Source organism: Alosa sapidissima, chromosome 6 (genome assembly GCF_018492685.1).
Source record: "Alosa sapidissima isolate fAloSap1 chromosome 6, fAloSap1.pri, whole genome shotgun sequence".
Classification (NCBI taxonomy): Eukaryota; Metazoa; Chordata; class Actinopteri; order Clupeiformes; family Clupeidae; genus Alosa; species Alosa sapidissima.
In genome coordinates this window covers 38,424,587-38,445,261 of record NC_055962.1, presented here as the reverse complement: position 1 = coordinate 38,445,261, position 20,675 = coordinate 38,424,587, and the positions used below count along the sequence as shown (strand labels likewise).

Here is a 20,675-nt window from a genome sequence, read left to right as displayed (position 1 = left end):
ACATTTTTCTGTGCATTTTTCTATGGACTCTTCTGCTTGGTTGTTTGAGCCAAGCCGAATAATACATTTCTGTCCATCTTCACTACTGCCTCTGCTTCTTTGGCCACACCCACATTCGTTAATGGTAACTTCCGCTCGGTTCCATTACAGTATGTATGTATGTGTGCCTGTATGTATGTATGTGCCTGTATGTATGTATGTATGTATGTGCCTGTATATGTTTGTTGTTTTGGGGTATTTTCACCATGGGGTGTAAATATGTAAAATTCACTCTCAAAAGTTATGTGTCAAAATGACACATAGCTCAGGGACAACACAATTTTATGTCAATATTTTTTGCAGGTAGGCCTATAGCCTACATTACAATTTTTTTTTAGATAGCTGAGATCTGTTTTTCACTTGGCCAGCCACACAATTGTGTGTTGAAATTGACATGTGTTGATGTGTTGTCCCTAAGCACACACATTTTCAACACATCACTTAGTGTACACTCAGTGTTTGTATGCTCGGAGGATGGCCGTGTGACCGAAAGCTTGGCAAATAAACTTGCAAAGGAGTTTATTTTGAGATTTTCAGTTTTTGTTTGTCTGGCACTTTTTGATGGTGAGTGCGGTGTAACTCCTCCAAAAAAGAATGAGAAATGTAAAATTGCATGGCTGTTTTGCCGATAAGTCAAGCAGGCTACAATAGGGGTTCATGGCGAAACGCTTGAGAGAGCCTATCTATAGCTACCTTTTGGATTTTGGTTTTGATTTTTTGAGAGGTGGAAGTGTTAATGACAAGATATGTTCGTGTGAAATATGGTGATGATTGATCGCTGTTTTGGGACATTAAGTTATGCTAGGCGCCACTAATCTTTTCCACGTTAAGCGTTTTAGAACGTCCCGCATTCCTGGAATTCCTCGGTTCTGATGTCAAGAGGGACGGACCATACGTATCGGAGCCTATGCGCACCCCTTCCTCGGGAGGGATTTTACGGGTTTTTGTTTTTTATTTTGTTGAAACGGTACGCAGTAAAGATTGGGAAAGTGAACCGCATCCGTAGCCTACACATTTAACTGTTTTGACGGGAAAGGCTTCTCCTCTTTGTCCACGTCGTTATATCCCACTGGGGCTCGACTTTGCAATCGAAGACAAGGCATCTTCAGCGCGAAGACGCGTTTTTTCGTCTCCTCACACCAAAATCGCAAGTGAAGTTTGTTATTATGGCTTTAAAGAACAATAGTCTTTGGATTATAAAAGGATTTTGAGTCTTTGTGGCGTGTTTCTGCTTACGACGTGGATAAATCCGCTACACTGAGTTCTGAAGAAAAGCTGACTTCGGGACGGAATGTAAGGAGCTACGGTGAGTGGCTTGACAAAAGTTAACTTTTGACTGTCGAATAGGCTACATTTTGTCGTTAGTGGTGCGGCTTAACCCAACAGCATGTATGCCTGTTTAGGTTTGTAAACTTTTCGAGATCATTCTAAAAAGAAATCTGGCTGGCAAATCCGTGCGAAATACGGTCAAAAACAGAGCGAAGGCCGTTCTGGCGGCCCGCGCGTGCACGTAAAGCGTCGCGTAGCCCACCTTTCCTCGCCCTCATACAGAGCATTCCAAGGGGTCTCGCAACAGGGCTCGGGCAAGTCGCAGCTCGCAACGTCAACACTTTCCTTTTAACCACCGAGACACCTTAGTTTTGTAATGAAACACCCATAGCTTAAATCATATAGCCTATTGCTTATAATGCTGTGTTGACTTGATTGTAATTAGTTTGGTCTACTGATACCAAAACTAAATGCAGATCTTTAGGATGTACGCTACATACTTCAAATGTTAGGCTACAGTTGATTGTATGGCTACAATCTGACTGGTATCTATTGCAGCATGAGGGGGTTTACACACACACACACACACACACACACAGCCGCAGCCTACACAGATTTAATGAGGACATTATAGGCTATCGGTGGATATGAGCCGATCCAGTATCAGTGGATGTAACTCTTGTAACTCTTATCTAATTAATAGTGTTCTGGCTATGAAGGGGCTCAGGGCCTCATCTGTGACATGAAGGGTTCTCCGTGAGTTAGGGTTCTCCATAGGTCAGGGTTCTCCATGAGTTAGGGTTCTCCATGGGTCAGGGTTCTCCATGGGTCAGGGTTCTTCATTGGTCAGGGTTCTCCATGGGTTTGAGTTCTCCATTGGTCAGGGTTCTCCCTGGGTCAGGGTTCTCCATGGGTTTGAGTTCTCCATTGGTCAGGGTTCTCCATGGGTCAGGGTTCTCCATGGGCTAGAGTAAGGGTCTCATGGCGGTGGGCTCCATGGAGGAGCGTCAGCTGTTTATGCAGTTAGAGTTAGAGAGACAGCAATGGCCTACAGATGGGAGATGGGAACGTGTGTGTGTGTTTGTTTGTTTGTTTGTGTTAGTGTGCATCATGTCTGTGTGTGTGTGTGTGTGTGTGTGTGTTTGTTTGTTTGTGTTAGTGTGCATCATGTCTGTCTGTGTGTGTGTGTGTTAGTGAGCAGCTCTGAGAGAGAGAGAGAGAGAGAGTGTCTGTGTGTGCGTGTGTGTGTGTGTGTGTGAGAGAGAGAGAGTTTTTGTGTGTGTGTGTGTTTGTGTGTGTATGTGTGTGTGAGAGAGAGAGAGAGAGTATGTGTGTGTGAATGTGTGTGTGAGTGTGTGTGTGTGTGTGTGTGAGAGAGAGTGTGTTTGTGTGTATGTGTGTGTGAGTGTGAGAGAGAGAGAGTGTGTATGTGTGTGTGAGTGTGAGATAGAGAGAGAGTGTGTGTGTGTGTGTGAGTGTGAGAGAGAGAGATAGAGAGTGTTTGTGTGTGTGAGTGAGTGTGAGAGAGAGAGATAGAGAGTGTGTGTGTGAGTGTGTGAGTGTGAGAGAGAGAGAGAGTGTTTGTGTGTATGTGTGTGTGAGTGTGTGTGAGTGTGAGATAGAGAGAGAGTGTTTGTGTGTATGTGTGTGTGAGTGTGAGCTAGAGAGAGAGTGTGTGTGTGTGAGTGTGAGAGAGAGAGAGAGATAGAGAGTGTGTGAGTGTGAGAGAGAGAGATAGAGAGAGTGTGTGTGTGTGTGAGTGTGAGATAGAGAGAGAGTGTGTGTGTGTGTGTTGCTTGACTGTGCCACACCTCTCCAGAGTACAGAGGCGAGCTGCATGTCCTGACTGGTCGATCTACACCACACCAGTCTAAACAAAACCTTCTCTCACACACACACACACACACACACTCACTCACTCACACTCACACACACACACACACACACACACACACACACACACACACCAGTCTAAACAAAACCTTCTCTCACACACACACACACACACACACACACTCACTCACTCACACACACACACATTGGTCTGTGAGCAGTCTAAACAACATCTCTCTCTCTCTCTCTCTCTCTCTCTCTCTCTCTCTCTCTCTCTCTCTCTCTCACTCACTCACTCACTCACACACACACACACACACACACACACACACACACACACACACCAGTCTAAACAAAATCCTCTCTCTCTGTCACACAAACACACACACACACCACACAAATGCACACACACACACCACACAAACACACACACACACACCAGTCTAAACAAAGCCTGAGAGAGGACTGCTGTTTACCCTGATTCTGCCATGGCCTTCACCACACATACACACACACAGATGAGAATTGATGCACACACGCACACACACACACACACAGATGATAATTGATGCACACACACACACACACACACATTAAAAAACAGGCTGAACACTATCAGACATTCACACAGTAAACAACAACACACACACACACACACGCACACACACATTTCTCTCTCTGAGCCAATATCTAGACAGACACACACACACACACCCATATACATACACACACACATCTGGACACCTCTGAAGAGTCTGTGGCATGCCACTGTAATGATATGGTGCAAACCCATTCCAGCTGAGAATAGCTGCCTTGCTCTCCCCAAGTTACGTTAGCACACTTTGTGTGTGTGTGTGTGTGTGTGTATGTGTGTGAGAGTGTGAATGTGTGTGTGTGTGAGAGAGAGAGAAAGTGTGTGTGTATGTGTGTGTGTGAGAGAGAGAGAACGTGTGTGTGTGTGTGTGAGAGAGAGAGAGAGAGTGTCTGTGTGTGCGTGTGTGTGTGTATGTGAGCATGTGTGTGTGTGTGGTTTGCTCCATCCATAGAGCTGAGGGTGCATTGTGATCATTAGAATAAAGCAGAGTCTACATCGAGTACATTCAAAATGGTGTCTGTGGTCATAGTCATCCTGGTGTGTGTGTGTGTGTGTCTGTTTGTTTGTGTGTGTGTCCACACGTATGTACAGTATGTGTGTGTGTATACTCATCTTTTGTGTGTGTGTGTGTTGTTTTGAATACTGTCAATGACCCCCCCCCCCATAGGTGATAAAGGTTGAAATAGAGAAGTCACATCAAGTGTCCACACACACTAGTCACCACACACACTAGTCACATCTGAGGTGTTCACACACACTAGTCACCACACACACTAGTCACATCTGAGGTGTTCACACACACTAGTCACATCTGAGGTGTTCACACACACTAGTCACATCTGAGGTGTCCACACACACTAGTCACCACACACACTAGACACATCTGAGGTGTTCACACACACTAGTCACATCTGAGGTGTTCACACACACTAGTCACATCTGAAGTGTTCACACACACTAGTCACCACACACACTAGACACATCTGAGGTGTTCACACACACTAGTCACATCTGAGGTGTCCACACACACTAGTCACCACACACACTAGTCACATCTGAGGTGTCCACACACACACTAGTCACATCTGAGGTGTCCACACACACTAGTCACATCTGAGGTGTCCACACACACTAGTCACATCTGAGGTGCACATCTGAGGTGTCCACACACACACACACACACACACAGAGCCATGTGTTGCAGTGTAACAGTACACACACTAGTCACATCTGAGGTGTCCACACACACACACACACACAGAGCCATGTGTTGCAGTGTAACAGTACACACACTAGTCACATCTGAGGTGTCCACACACACACACACACAGAGAGCCATGTGTTGCAGTGTAACAGTACATACACTAGTCACATCTGAGGTGTCCACACACACACACACACACACACACACAGAGCCATGTGTTGCAGTGTAACAGTACATACACTAGTCACATCTGAGGTGTCCACACACACACACACACACACACACACACAGAGAGCCATGTGTTGCAGTGTAACAGTACATACACTAGTCACATCTGAGGTGTCCACACACACACACACACACAGAGAGAGCCATGTGTTGCAGTGTAACAGTACATACACTAGTCACATCTGAGGTGTCCACACACACACACACACAGAGAGCCATGTGTTGCAGTGTAACAGTACACACACTAGTCACATCTGAGGTGTCCACACACACACACACACACACACACAGAGAGCCATGTGTTGCAGTGTAACAGTACACACACTAGTCACATCTGAGGTGTCCACACACACACACACACACACACAGAGCCATGTGTTGCAGTGTAACAGTACATACACTAGTCACATCTGAGGTGTCCACACACACACACACAGAGAGCCATGTGTTGCAGTGTAACAGTACACACACTAGTCACATCTGAGGTGTCCACACACACACACACACACACACACACAGAGAGCCATGTGTTGCAGTGTAACAGTACACACACTAGTCACATTTGAGGTGTCCACACACACACACAGAGAGCCATGTGTTGCAGAGTAACAGTACACACACTAGTCACATCTGAGGTGTCCACACACACACACACACACATACACAGAGAGCCATGTGTTGCAGTGTAACAGTACACACACTAGTCACATCTGAGGTGTCCACACACACACACACAGAGAGCCATGTGTTGCAGTGTAACAGTACATACACTAGTCACATCTGAGGTGTCCACACACACACACACACACACACAGAGAGCCATGTGTTGCAGTGTAACAGTACATACACTAGTCACATCTGAGGTGTCCACACACACACACACACACAGAGAGAGCCATGTGTTGCAGTGTAACAGTACATACACTAGTCACATCTGAGGTGTACACACACACACACAGAGAGCCATGTGTTGCAGTGTAACAGTACACACTTTGTTTTCTTGTCATTCTCTCGTTCCCTTTCTTCATGTTCTGCTAGTTCTGTTTGTCTTTCTTCATGTTCTGCTGGTTCTGTTCATCTCTCTTCATGTTCTGCTGGTTCTGCTGGTTCTGTTGAATGCTGCAGTGGTGTGGTTATCATGACAATAAACCCCATTTGAATTGAATAGAGAGAATGAGAGAGAAAGTGTATGTGTGCATGTCTGAGAGTGTGTGTGTGTGTGGTTCAAGACCTCAGGAGTGAGAGTGATAGATAGATAGATAGATTTGGTGCTTCAGTGCTGAAGTGTCAGAAAAATATTAGAGCTATATCTAATCTGACAATCTGCAAGAATTTCCTCTAGTCATAATAATAATAACAATTCATTAGGACTCATTTCTGCCAAAACATGACATTTTAAGTTCAATGTAGAGGCTACAGTGCGAGACATTCAATATAAAAAAGACAATAACAATGTCACAATCAGGAATTATTTGAATAAGACGGTAGTTTCACATAGACTAATAAGTGCTTCATTTTTGCTGACAGTCCTGCATATGCATCAGTTCTAGACTCAGTTTCATTTCCAGGGAAGCGTTTTTTATGTGTTAGCCTGTTAAAGCAGGGTCTATAGAATAAGTGTTTATGTGTTAGCCTGTTAGATAGATAGATAGATAGATAGATAGATAGATAGATACTTTATTGATCCCCAGGGGCTCAAGGTCTCAGCTGCATACAGACAACACAAACACATTCTTTAACAGCAGAAAGAGTAATTAAAGTATATAAAATAAAAACACAACTAAGCAATAAGGACAGTAGAAGATAAAGAATATGCTAAATATACTAAAATACAAATTATACTAACTAATACTTAATCTACATCAATTCTAAAAACAGTATCCACATAGTGGTGATTAATCAATCAGAGGCGCTTGCAATGACTGAGGCAGGGACTGAGCCTGTGATTCTCTGTGCATAGTAAGGTATGGTAAGGTGCTCTAAGGTGCTCTGTGTGAATGAGTGTCATGGTGGTAGTGCAATGGTGATAGTGGTCATGGTGATAGTGCAAATGAGTAAGTCCAACAGTGCAACAATGCAGAAATAAAGTAAAGTAAAGTCTATATATCTATATATATAACTATTTAAGAAAATGTATAAGTGTGGCCACAGTTCGGCTGTGGCATGGAGGGGTGGGGGGGTTATGCATATGTGCTAATGTGCTAATATAGCACGCAAACAGTGAGGCATAAAGACAGTGGTAAAAGTGGCTAGTGGACAGACAGTACCAAACATGGAGGGGGTGAAGAGGCAGACAGACTATGCAGAGAAGTCTATCTCTCCTCTTCCCTTAAGTGAGGCATTGAACAGTTCAATGGCCCTGGGGACAAATGACTTCCTCAGTCTGTCTGTTGTGCAAGGCAGTGAGCGAAGTCTCCAGCTGATCAGGCTCTTCTGCTTTACAATAGTGCTGTGGAGTGGATGACACTCATTGTCCAAGATGTTGATCAGTTTGTTCAGGGTCCTTTTGTCAGATATTGAAGTGATTCACTCCAGTTCAGCTCCCACTACAGAGCCAGCTTTCCTTACCAGCCTGTCAAGTCGCCCAGCATCCTTCTTCTTTGTGCTTCCTCCCCAACATACCACTGCATAGAAGAGGATGCTGGCAACAACAGACTGATAGAACATCCTGAGGAGCTTGCTGCACACATTGAAGGAGCGCAGCCTCCTCAGGAAGTACAGCCTGCTCTGTCCTTTCTTGTAGAGTGCATCAGTGTTGGCTGACCAGTCCAGTTTATTGTCCAGGTGGAGACCCAGATACTTGTAGGTGCTAACCACCTCCACATTGACCTTGTTAAAGCAGGGTCTATAGAATAAGTGTTTATGTGTTAGCCTGTTAAAGCAGGGTCTATAGAATAAGTGTTTCTGTGTTAGCCTGTTAAAGAAGGGTCTATAGAATAAGTGTTTTATTAAATATTAACTCTGACTATGACAAGACTGGAATGTAAACATAATAGAATTGCTTAACAAACAAGAAAAATAATAGAACAATATATAACAGAGAATAGTTCTAAGATGTTATGAGCACAGTCCAGATTGTGTAGGAGGGCTAATATAGCCTGTAAGACAGTCAGGTGGACAGCAGGCAAAGTGATGTGGTGGTAGGGGCCGAGAGAGAGACAGGCTCATACTGGTAGGGGCAGAGAGAGAGACAGGCTCATACTGGAATCAGTGTGCTGTGTAGTGGGTGGGGCCAGTGTGCTGTGTAGTGGGTGGGGCCAGTGTGCTGTGTAGTGGGTGGGGCCAGTGTGCTGTGTAGTGGGTGGAATCAGTGTGCTGTGTAGTGGGTGTGGCCAGTGTGCTGTGTCGTGGGTGGGGCCAGTGTGCTGTGTAGTGGGTGGAATCAGTGTGCTGTGTAGTGGGTGTGGCCAGTGTGCTGTGTCGTGGGTAGGGCCAGTGTGCTGTGTAGTGGGTGGGGCCAGTGTGCTGTGTAGTGGGTGGGGCCAGTGTGCGGTGTAGTGGGTGTGGCCAGTGTGCTGTGTAGTGGGTAGGGCCAGTGTGCTGTGTAGTGGGTGGGGCCAGTGTGCTGTGTGCTGTGTAGTGGGTGGGGCCAGTGTGCTGTGTAGTGGGTGGGGCCAGCATGCTGTGTAGTGGGTGGGGCCAGTGCGCTGTGTAGTGGGTGGGGCCAGCGTGCTGTGTAGTGGGTGGTGGTCATTGTCCATGATGGCCAGCATCCTGCTCATGGTCCGTTTCTCTGCAGTTGTTGTGAGTGATGCCAGCTAAATGCCAACAACAGAGCCACTGTTCAGAGTGTGTGTGTGTGTGTGTGTGTGTGTGTGTGTGTGTGTGTGTGTCAAAGAGAGAGAGAGAGTGAGTGTGTGTGTGTGTGTGTGTGTGTGTGTGTGTGTGTGTATGAGAGTGTGTGTCAAAGAGAGAGTGAGTGTGTGTGTGTGTGTGTGTATTAGAGTGTGTGTTTGTGTGTCAAAGAGAGAGTGTGTGTGTTTCTGTGTGTGTGTGTGTGTGTGTGTGTGTTTCTGTGTGTGTGTGTGTGTGTGTGTGTGTGTGTGAGAGTGTGTGTGTGTTTGTGTGTCAAAGAGAGAGTGAGTGTGTTTGTGTGTGTGAGAGAGAGTTTTGCTCCTGGTTGACTGGATGCCAAGCTGCAGTGCATTCTGGGTTATTGATGTCCACCCAACAGCTGTATTCTCAGCCAATCAGGAGCCTTCATCTGAGCAGTGTGTGTGTGTGTGTGTGTGTGTGTGTGTGTGTGTGTGTGTGGAGAGCCTTCATCTGGGCTGCACATCTGCACTATAGTGGGATTGGAAAGACTCAACTTTGAATGTGTGTGTGTGTGTGTGTGTGTGTGTGTGTGTGTGTGTGGAGAGCCTTCATCTGAGCTGCACATCTGCACTATAGTGGGATTGGAAAGACTCAAATTTGAATGTGTGTGTGTGTGTGTGTGTGTGTGTGTGTGTGTGTGGAGCCTTCATCTGAGCTGCACATCTTCACTATAGTGGGATTGGAAAGACTCAACTTTGAATGTGTGTGTGTGTGTGTGTGTGTGTGTGTGTGTGTGTGTGGAGCCTTCATCTGAGCTGCACTTCTGCACTGCTAGTGGGATTGAGGAGGGCGCAGACTCAACTCTGAATCTGTGTGTATTAATGACGTGTGTTTATGAACATGTGTGTGTGTGTGTGTGTGTGCATGTGTTTCTTTGGGAAGTAAGAGACCTGCATAAATAACCCGTTAGACCGTGTGTCGCACTTTTGCCATCTGGTCCAGCAGACTGTGTGTGATAGTGTGTGTGTGTGTGTGTTGCGATCTAATCCAGCAGTGGGCATTCTGAATGCCCAGATTGCCCTATTGACGCATCAGTAAATAGCTAAATGACATGTTTTGATACAACGATGGGAGACAGTAGCAAGCAGAGGAGCTACCCTGAGCCCACATATGACCCCAGAGCATCTAATAAGCAGTGTGTGAGGAGTGTGTAAGAGTATTAGAGTATGACCCCAGAGCATCTAATAAGCAGTGTGTGAGGAGTGTGTAAGAGTATTAGAGTATGACCCCAGAGCATCTAATAAGCAGTGTGTGAGGAGTGTGTAAGAGTATTAGAGTATGACCCCAGAGCATCTAATAAGCAGTGTGTGAGGAGTGTGTAAGAGTATTAGAGTATGACCCCAGAGCATCTAATAAGCAGTGTGTGGGAGTATTTGGGGTTGTACCGCAGAGGCGTCACTAGACACCCCCCCCCACCCCCCCATCTAGAGGGGTCTGAGGTCATGTTCCCCTGTCAGAAAATGTTGTTAATTTGAAAGGTAAAAGGTCTGGTGCACTTTGAGAATAAAAGGTTACACTTGATTATTTATATGCCATGGTTGGGTTTGAAAATAGGGCCGGTGTGTTCAAATGCCAGTTCAATTTTGTTCAATTTTAGAGTGGAAAAACATGCACTCTTTCCCCAATATTATCAGTCCACGCTGCAAAAAATGAATTCTAACCAAGTGTTATTGATCTTATATTAAGATTAAAAAATCTATTTGGTATTGTTTTTAGTATGAAAAGACTTACCTAGCGCCCTCTCAAAAGATCATTTTGACTTAATTTAAGAAGACTTTAACTTATTTTAAGGAGTCTTATCAAGACAAATTTGCTCAACGCACTGGCAGACAAATTTGCTTGTTTTTAGGACAAATTTGCTTAACGCACTGGCAGACAAATTTGCTTGTTTTCAAGATGAGATGTCTTAAAATAAGTCAAATTTTTTTTAAATGAAGTCAAATGATTTCACAAAAAAGCGCTAGGTAAGTGTCTTTATACTGAAAACAATACCAACTAGTTTTTTTTATCTTGATATAAGATTAATAACACTTGGTTAGTTTTTGTTAGATAAGCAGTTTTTGCAGTGCACATGTATGCACGGCCCCCTTTGGTTTTTAAAGTTGAATGTGAGATTTTACTGGGGCTCCGCTTATACATACTGGGGCATGTGCCTAATGTGTGTGTGTCAGTGATGTGTGTGTGTGTGTGTGTCAGTGACAGCCTTAGTGTGTGTGTGTGTGTGTGTGTGACAGCCCTAGTGTGTGTGTGTGTATCAGTGACAGCCCTAGTGTGTGTGTCAGTGACAGCCCTAATGTGTGTGTGTGTGTGTGTGTCAGTGACAGGCCTAATGTGTGTGTGTGTATGTGTGTCAGTGACAGCCCTAGTGTGTGTGTGTGTGTGTGTCAGTGACAGCCCTAGTGTGTGTGTGTGTGTGTGTGTCAGTGACAGCCCTAGTGTGTGTGTGTGTGTGTGTGTGTGTGTGTGTGTGTGTCAGTGGTGGCTGTCTCACAAGCCTGTTTGTTTTTCCTGAATACTCACACTATCTCACAGCCCTGAATACACACCTCTATCTCACAGCCCTGAGTACACACACACACACACACACACACACACACACACCTCTATCTGGGACAGAATGATAAGATGACGGAGGAAGAGAGAGGGAGAGAGAGGGAGAGAGAGAGAGGGAGAGGAGAGGGGGAGAGAGAGGGAGAGAAGGAGAGGGAGAGAGAGAGAGAGGGAGAGAAGGAGGGAGAGAGAGAGAGAGAGGAAGAGAGGGGGAGAGAAGGAGGGGGAGAGAGAGGGAGAGGGAGGGAGAGAGAGGGAGGGGGAGAGAGAAGGAGGGGGAGAGAGAGAAGAGAGGGAGAGGAGAGAGAGAGAGAGGAGAGGAGAGAGGGAGAGGAGAGGGAGAGAAGAGAGGGAGAGGAGAGAGAGAGAGGGGAGGAGAGGAGAGAGGGAGGTTGTGATGGAAAAGGGACCAAGTAAGCAAGAGGGATGGAAAAGTTGACTGGGTGGAGAGGAAGGGTGTGTGTGTGTGTGTGTGTGTGTGTGTGTGTGTGTGTGTGTGTGTGTGTGTTCGTTTGAGCTGGAATGAGTCAGTAATGTTTTTGTGGAGGATAAGAGTTATCACACACGTGCACACACATATTTACACACACATGTATGCACACATGCACACACATGTGCACACACACACACTTGCACACACACACACACTTGCACACACACACACACATGCACACATGCACATGCACACACGCATGTACACACATTTACACATGCATACTTACACTGGTGGGATGTGCTCTGCTGTTTCCTCTAGAACAGAGGGCCAGATGTACGTACATTTGCAAATGTAGCGTTATCAGCGCCATGGACAAACTGCACATTGCGAGCGCTGTCAGACCCAAGTCTCCGTCGTATTTATCAATCGTTCAATCCTTAGTGTAAACTGCGCCTTTCTCTGCCCTTCTCCGCCCATAAACGCAATTTACGAACGTCCACAACTGAATGGCAGCGCCTACAAGCGCAGTTGAATGAAGTTAACTGATGACAACATTAAAAAGAATCAAACGTTTAGCGATCATGAAATAATACCATACATGATATGATGTCAACAAGCAAGGAGATAATGAAGATCAGTAGTTCTACTCAAACTACTTGTGCACGTAGGCTATGGAAGATTGGTCAAATCTAGCAAGTAGGAAAGTTTAAGTGAAGTACGTGAAAGTGAAAGTAAGACATGCGAAAGGCCAACGGAAGTTAAGGTTGCTTTTGGTAGTACAAATACTTTCGCAACAAAAACTGGTGTTCTAAATAGCGATTCTGTTGTCTTTGAAAGGTTCTCTTATTGACGCATTGAACTGCAATGTGGATTAACACCTGCTTTTACAAGGCGGAAGTATTTAGGCGCAGAATAGACGTGCGCTTTCAGGAGCAGTCTTTGTACATACCGCGGAATACATAATTAGGCGCTCTTTACTCTTCCCCTCCCATCTTTTTACGCTAAACTCGCACTTTCCCCTGGATCCTCCCATGAATGCATATGCATGACATGACAATCGCAATCTGCCACTTTCAGCTCCCGCGACAGGCAGTTTGCGCTTTTACATCATTGCGGCCTGTTTGTACATACCTCGCAATGATTTTACACGCACATTGCGAAACAAATACGCCTGAAATGGACGCAAAGGCGTTAGTACATCTGGCCCAGAGTGAGGTGTACTGTCTAGTGTGCTCCTCTCCTCTAGAACACAGAGTAAGGTGTGCTGTCTCCTCTAGAACACAGAGGGCCAGATGTACTAACGCTTTTGCACCCACTTCAGGGCCAGGTGTATTTGTTTGGCAGCATGCGCGTAAAAAAATGGCGAGGTACAGTATGTACAAACATGCCGCACTGAGGTAAAAGCACAGACTGCCTGTCGCGGGAGCTGAGAATGTCAAATTCTTTTCCGTCTTTTCTTTGCCTATTTAGGTATTCCCCTGTACGTACAAAAACTGCCCATGAAAGCGCACGTCTATTTTGCGCCTAAATATTTCCGCCTTGTAAAAGCAGGTGTTAAATGCGGTTTGCAGTTAAATGCGTCAATAAGAGAACCTTTCAAAGACAACAGAATCGCTATTTAAAGCACCAGTTTGCATCTTTGTACTAAATCAAAAGCAACCTTAACTTTTGTTGGCCTTTCGAATGTCTTTCACTTTCGCGTCATCCACTTAAACTTTCCTACTTGCTAGATTTGACCAGTCTTCCATAGCCTACGTGCACAAGTAGTTTGAGTAGAACATGTCATTCAGTAGAACACACGTAAATTGCGGTAGGGGGCAGAGAAAGGTCCTATTTACCCGATGAACTGCAGGTTTGATAAATACCACGTTAACATAAGTGTCATAGCGTGCGGTTTCTGCGGGTCTGATAAATATAACGTTAACATAAGTGTCATAGCGTGCGGTTTCTGCGGGTTGGCCATGGCGGTGATAACGCTGCGTTTGCAAATGTACGTCCATCTGACTCAGGTCTGACCCAGGTCAGATGCTGAGGTGCTTTCATGGACGGAGCGCCCAGGTCAGATGTTGAGGTTCTTTAATGGAGGGAACGATGCTCTGGTAATGTCTCCTAGTCTAACACTCACATGTGTTGCTTTGATGCTGCTCCAAAATTCTGTTTTGCTCAAGAAACCTTTTAGTGTCTGTGCCTGTGGTGTCTGCAGGTTGTCTGTCAGTTTGTGTGTGTGTGTGTGTGTGTGTGTGTGAGAGAGTATGTTATGGCAGTGTTTTAGTGTGTGTTTGAGTGTGTGTAGTGTTTCCTTATGGTTGTGTTTTGATGTCTGTATCTGTGTAAGTGTGTGTGTGTGCGCGTGTGTGTGTGTATTTGAGTGTGTGTGTGACAGACAGACACACACACACACACACACAGTGTTGTGCAAGTTCACACCTCACAGGAGGAAGGTTGAAGGTCACATTAGTGTTAATTTCGTCAGACGAGACGAGAGGAAATATGTTCGTCAACGACCTTTTTTTTCATGACTAAGACGAGACGATGACGAGACGGCAGTAATGTCCTGAAACACTGACTAAGACTATCTTAAGATGCATTACTGTTGATGAAAAAAGACGAGACTAAAATGTTTTGCATGAAATAAAAACTAAGATAAAATCTCTCTTCATTTTCGTCTTCAAAATGAGAAGACTAGAGAAGAGAAGAATATCTAGCTGTTACGTTTTCAAAATATTCCAAATGAGTTAATTCGCAACAGCTTTCCTGTAGGCTAGTCTACGTGCTGTTGCTGCAACCCTGTGGCTGCAACACGAAACTACATGGAACAAGAACACTGGAGATTTCTGCCAGAGTTAGCAAGCTAACTACCTAAGCTTTATGCCACAATGCTACATACCCAGAAGTTGAAGCTTCTCTCATACAAATTAACATCCCCCAGAATGTCCATACGAAAATGTTCATCATGTAATGGCAACTATTTAACTAGTTAGACTGATGATGCAAAGTTTGCTAGCAAGTAAGCTAATATGGAAAGTTCGCTAGCAAGTTAGCTATGGATAAGATGGAGAGTCTGTTTGAGGAATGTGTTGTGTTTGGGCGCATATCGCCATCTAGCGAGGCGGAGTAAAACATTAATATTTTGGCCTACTGACAGTGTTTCTCAAACTTTTTCAGTTTCAGGACCACTTAACTAACCCTAGCTAAAAAAAAAAAAAGATTAGACCTACTTCAACAGTAGCCTATAATTAGTCTACACAATACTGCCTACTCACTGAACCACCTTGCTTATTGTCTTTGCACTTTGCTTATTGTGTGGATTCATACTGTATGATTTAAACTGGCATATCTTACATAGACAGTGTTGCAGAACTGTTTTTACATACAAGTTGGTTCAATATTGCAAACAACTCATCAACATTATATTTTACCACGTCTGCTCGCGGACCACTTGGGATAGCTTGCGGACCACACTTTGAGAAACACTGGTCTACGAATGACAGTGGTCCAGTCAAATCTTTTACTGTCTATGGTCAAATCCCAGGCGAGCTATAACTGTAGCTCGACTTACCTGTGCATGTAAACATACTGACTGACAAAAAATCAGAATGAGTAATTATAACAGACGAGTAGCCCTGTGGACACACAATATTGTTGGAAAATTGAGATGTGTGAAACACTATTTGACTCAAATGGTTATCAGTAATAATTTGTTATAAAAAAAAGACTAAAATGTGTTGACTAAGACTGACTAAGACTAAGATACCTTTAGTTTTCTTTTGACTAAAACTAGACTAAAATGACGAGACTTTTAGTCGACTAAAACTTGACTAACAAAAATGATATTTGAATGACTAAATATGACAAAGACTAAAAAGGACATTTCGTCACAAGACTAAGACTAAGACTAAATTAAAAATAGGTGACAAAATTAACACTAGGTCACATATCATAATATACATGAAAAACAGAGCAGCTGTTCTGCCTTAAGGGGCAGTGAGCATTCGGAAGCAAGTTCACACTCAGCAATCCTCCTCTCATGATCCGCTAGCTGCCCATCCTGAGAGTCCACTGGTCCTGAGAGTCCACTGGTCCTGAGAGTCCACTGGTCCTGAGATTCCACTGGTCCTGAGAGTCCACTGATTCCACTGGTCCTGAGAGTCCACTGGTCCTGAGATTCCACTGGTCCTGAGAGTCCACTGTAAAAGGGCCCTTCCTCTATAAGCAGACCAGGCTCCGAAAACTGGAAACAAACGAAGAGGGGACAGCCTGCCAAACAAACTAAACCCTGCGCTTTAGAATACTGAAGGGAGGGGTGAGCCTGTCTAAAACTAAACCCTGCGCTTTAGAATACTGAAGGGAGGGGTGAGCCAAGTATGTTGTTTTGGACAAAAGCATTTGCCTAGAAATGTAAATATAAACATAAACAAATGCGCTGTAATGCTCCATTACTGACGACACCTTTAAAGGATCTCTGTGGGATTTGAGACATCTTGGATGCAGCCACACACTCTTTCCTTAACTTGCCTTGTTTTTAATACAACAGGCACGTGGTGCCGCATGCTGTTACAGGAGAGACCACACAGCACAGCGCTAGCCGCTTAGCATGCTAACTTTAAGGGATATTTGGGCAACACAGATTATGGGGCTTTTGACACTATGTCCAAATGACTGTTTCTTGTACTGTAGATCTGGTGTAGAGTTGGTGTAGAATGGGTGTAGAATGGGTGGAGTTGGTGTAGAATGGGTGTAGAATGGATGTAGAGTTGGTGTAGGTAGCCACACTCTCCCTCTCCCTCTACCTAAGCCTGTGTTTTCCCTGAGCCACAAATGAGCCGCTGCAGCCCTCGGCCCTTGTTTGTCTGCTGGAAATAAAGCAGCGTGAATGCGCTGGCCTGAAATAACGCTGCCCCTTGTGGCCGGAGTGGGGAGGAGCCTGGTGGAGCCAGGCATGCCTGTGGCCGACGCATTGTGTGTGTGTGTGTGTGTGTGTGTGTGTGTGTGTGTGTGTGTGTGTGTGTGTGAGGAACATTGTGGCGCTTCAGACTCTAGACTCCAGCCGTGGGACAACAATGCCCATAATTACCAGTTGTGGAAAACAAGCACACAAACACACAAACACACACACGCACATACAGAGCCTCCACAGACCTGTCAAGCTCTGTATGTGCGTACTTGTTTGCTTGTGTGTGTGTGTGTGTGTGTGTGTGTGTGTGTGTGTGTGTGTGTGTGGGCTGAGGTTTGTGATCCTGATGTGTTAAAAGTGTCAGGAACCTGCCTGGTGGAGGGGCCAGAAATAAAACATCAAAACAAGCAACGCCACTCATCGCCAAAACAAACAAACAAACAACTCCACTCATCCCCAAAAGAATACAAACAAGTAACTCCACTCATCTCCAAAACAAAACAAACAAACAAGCAACGCCACTCATCATCCAAAGTAAAACTAAACTTGTGCCCTTATGCACAAACACAACACAAATGATCCTAAAAAACAATCCTTAACATGTACTCAAAACACAACACGAGACAGTCCTTAACAACATCCCCCATGAGACATCCCACACACACACATGCACACACACACAGACACACACACCACACACACACACACACACACTACACCACACCACACCTCACGACTCCACACACACACACACACACACACACACACACGCAGACACCACACCTCACCACTCCACACATACACACACACACACACACACACACAGAAATGTCCCCAGCGCATAGTTGAATCAGGTGTGTTGTGGAGGGGGAGGAACGCAGGCTCAGAGACCACTGTGCCAGTATACAGACAAGAAGCAACATATCCCTCCCACTTATACACATGCACACCACACACACACACATACACACACACACCACACACATACACACACACACACACACACACACATACACACCACACACACACACACACACACACACACACACACACACACACACACACACACACACACACACACACACACACACACACTTCTCTGGGGGGAGGGCTGTTTACAGGAACGTGTTTGTAAAGGCATTTGTATGGCAATTAAAGCCATTTTTAAACTTAAAGCCACCCCATCATTCAGACTGAGAAGGTAGGAGACACTGAGGGATGAGAAGGGAGGAGACAGTTGACATCTGTCCTTGCAGTTGACATCTGTCCTTGTTTGTTGACATCTGTCCTTGTCTGTTGACATCTGTCCTTGCAGTTGACATCTGTCCTTGTCTGTTGACATCTGTCCTTGTCTGTTGACATCTGTCCTTGCAGTTGACACCTGTCCTTGCAGTTGACATCTGTCCTTGCAGTTGACATCTGTCCTTGTCTGTTGACATCTGTCCTTGCAGTTGACATCTGTCCTTGTTTGTTGACATCTGTCCTTGTCTGTTGACATCTGTCCTTGTCTGTCCCCCCACAGCCTGTCCCGAGCGTCCCCAGGAATGGGACGGACCTTCCACAGCGCACACCTGTGTGGCCGGGCGCTCACCTGGGGCTAGCCGCACCTGCCCCACACCTGCCCCGTTGCCCCTGCCCCCCGCGTGGTGAGGGGGGGTCGCCGGGGGCAACATCATGCCCTTCCGCCTGAAGCTGCGGCGCACACGGCGCTACAACGTGCTCAGCAAGAACTACTTCGTCACACGCATACGCCTGCTGGACGCCAACGTCATCGAGTGCACACTCTCAGTGGACAGCACCGGCCAGGAGTGTCTCGAGGCCGTCGCCCAGCGGCTGGAGCTACGAGAGGTGAGTGTGTGTGTGACTGTGTGTGTGTGACTGTGTGTGTGTGTGTGTGTGTGACTGTGTGGGTGTGTGTGTGTGTGTGTGTGTGACTGTGTTTTTGTGTGTGTGTGTGTGTGTGTGTTTTTGTGCGTGTGTGTGTATCTGTGTGTGTGTGTGTGTGTGTGTGTGTGTGTGTGTGTCTCTGTGTGTGTGTGTGTAGTCACACCATGTTGTGGGATGTCTCAGACATGATAGATATTTGATGGTCACGCACACACACCACCCTCCACACCCTCCTCAAGAGTCATGGGAAAAACACACAGCCCAGTTCCCTCTCTCTCTCACACACACACACACACACCCCTCCATCTCTCTCTCTCACACACACACACCCCTCCATCTCTCCCTCTCTCTCACACACACACACACACACCCCTCCCTCTCTCTCTCTCTCCCACACACACACACTGCCTCTCTCTCTCTCACACACACACACCCCTCCATCTCTCTGTCTGCCTCTCTCTCTCTCTCACACACACACACCCCTCCATATCTCTCTCTCTCTCTCTCTCTCTCTCTCTCTCTCTCTCTCTCTCTCACACACACCCCTCCATCTGTCCATATGTATTTATACCGCACATGGCCGATTTACTGTGCTTCACATAAACACAAGCAAAGAATAATAAATAATAGTCCAAATAAAAGCATAAAAGGGTAATAGCTTAAAAGTAAAGTACGTAAAATAGAATAATTAAAGGACTTAAAAGACCTAACAACACAGAGTGCATTTGGCCAGTTATCAGAAGGCAGACCATCCTGTATCAGAGAACAGTTTGGTCTTAAAGGGGAATTCATCCTGGAACAGAGAACAGTTTGGTCTTAAAGGGGAAGTCTGGCTGTATCAGAGAACAGTTTGGTCTTAAAGGGGAATTCATCTAACCTGACCCTCGCCAGATGAATGTCGTTCCGCTTAGCTCCGCCTAGCTTCACTCACATCCACCTGGGACCTCTTCCATTGAGAGTGATTTCTGCACCCGATTTTATGGTACAGCCAATCAGGACGCAGGGCGGGAGTTTCATAGATGTGACATAGCGTAGAAGCGACTGTGAGTCTGTTATTAGCGTCACGGGTTGGCTTCGATGTGAGTGGTTGAAGTAGCACGTCAATAGATGACGGACAAGTGGCTTATTCAATCATATGCAAGCATTTTTTGATTAGGCCCAGCCTTCTGAAGCAACACTTCAATGGATCGGTTCCAGATGGATGAGTGGAGCTAGGCGGAGCGAAATTCATCTGGCTATTGCCAGGTTAGAATTCATCCTGGATCAGAGAACAGTTTGGTCTTAAAGGGGAAGTCTGGCTGTATCAGAGAACAGTTTGGTCTTAAAGGGGAATTCATCCTGGATCAGAGAACAGTTTGGTCTTAAAGGGGAATTCATCCTGGATCAGAGAACAGTTTGGTCTTAAAGGGGAAGTCTGGCTGTAGCAGAGAATAGTTTGGTCTTAAAAGGGAAGTCTGGCTGTATCAGAGAACAGTTTGGTCTTGAACATGGCAGTGCTCATGAACATGCCCCCAGAGTGCAGCACTGTAGCTCATGAACATGCCCCCAGAGTGCAGCACTGTAGCTGCTCATGAACATGCCCCCACAGTGTAGCGCTGTAGCTCATGAACATGCCCCCAGAGTGTAGCGCTGTAGCTCATGAACATGCCCCCACAGTGTAGCGCTGTAGCTCATGAACATGCCCCCAGAGTGTAGCGCTCATGAACATGCCCCCAGAGTGTAGCTGCTCATGAACATGCCCCCAGAGTGTAGCGCTGTAGCTCATGAACATGCCCCCAGAGTGTAGCACTGTAGCTCATGAACATGCCCCCAGAGTGTAGCACTGTAGCTGCTCATGAACATGCCCCCAGAGTGTAGCGCTCATGAACATACCCCCAGAGTGTAGCGCTGTAGCTCATGAACATGCCCCCAGAGTGTAGCACTG

The 20,675-nt window shown here is 45.8% G+C and overlaps 1 protein-coding gene across 1 annotated transcript in view; it reads left to right on the top strand.

Annotated features, from left to right (window-relative positions):
- The first annotated feature begins 883 nt into the window (after nucleotides 1-883).
- The window catches only part of LOC121711570 (tyrosine-protein phosphatase non-receptor type 14-like), a 67,242-nt gene continuing 47,450 nt past the window's right edge, over nucleotides 884-20,675 (top strand). Inside the window, 2 exon segments of the mRNA XM_042095275.1 lie at nucleotides 884-1,345; nucleotides 18,387-18,712. Coding sequence (XP_041951209.1) covers nucleotides 18,539-18,712 — 174 coding nt within the window. The 5' untranslated portion in view covers nucleotides 884-1,345; nucleotides 18,387-18,538.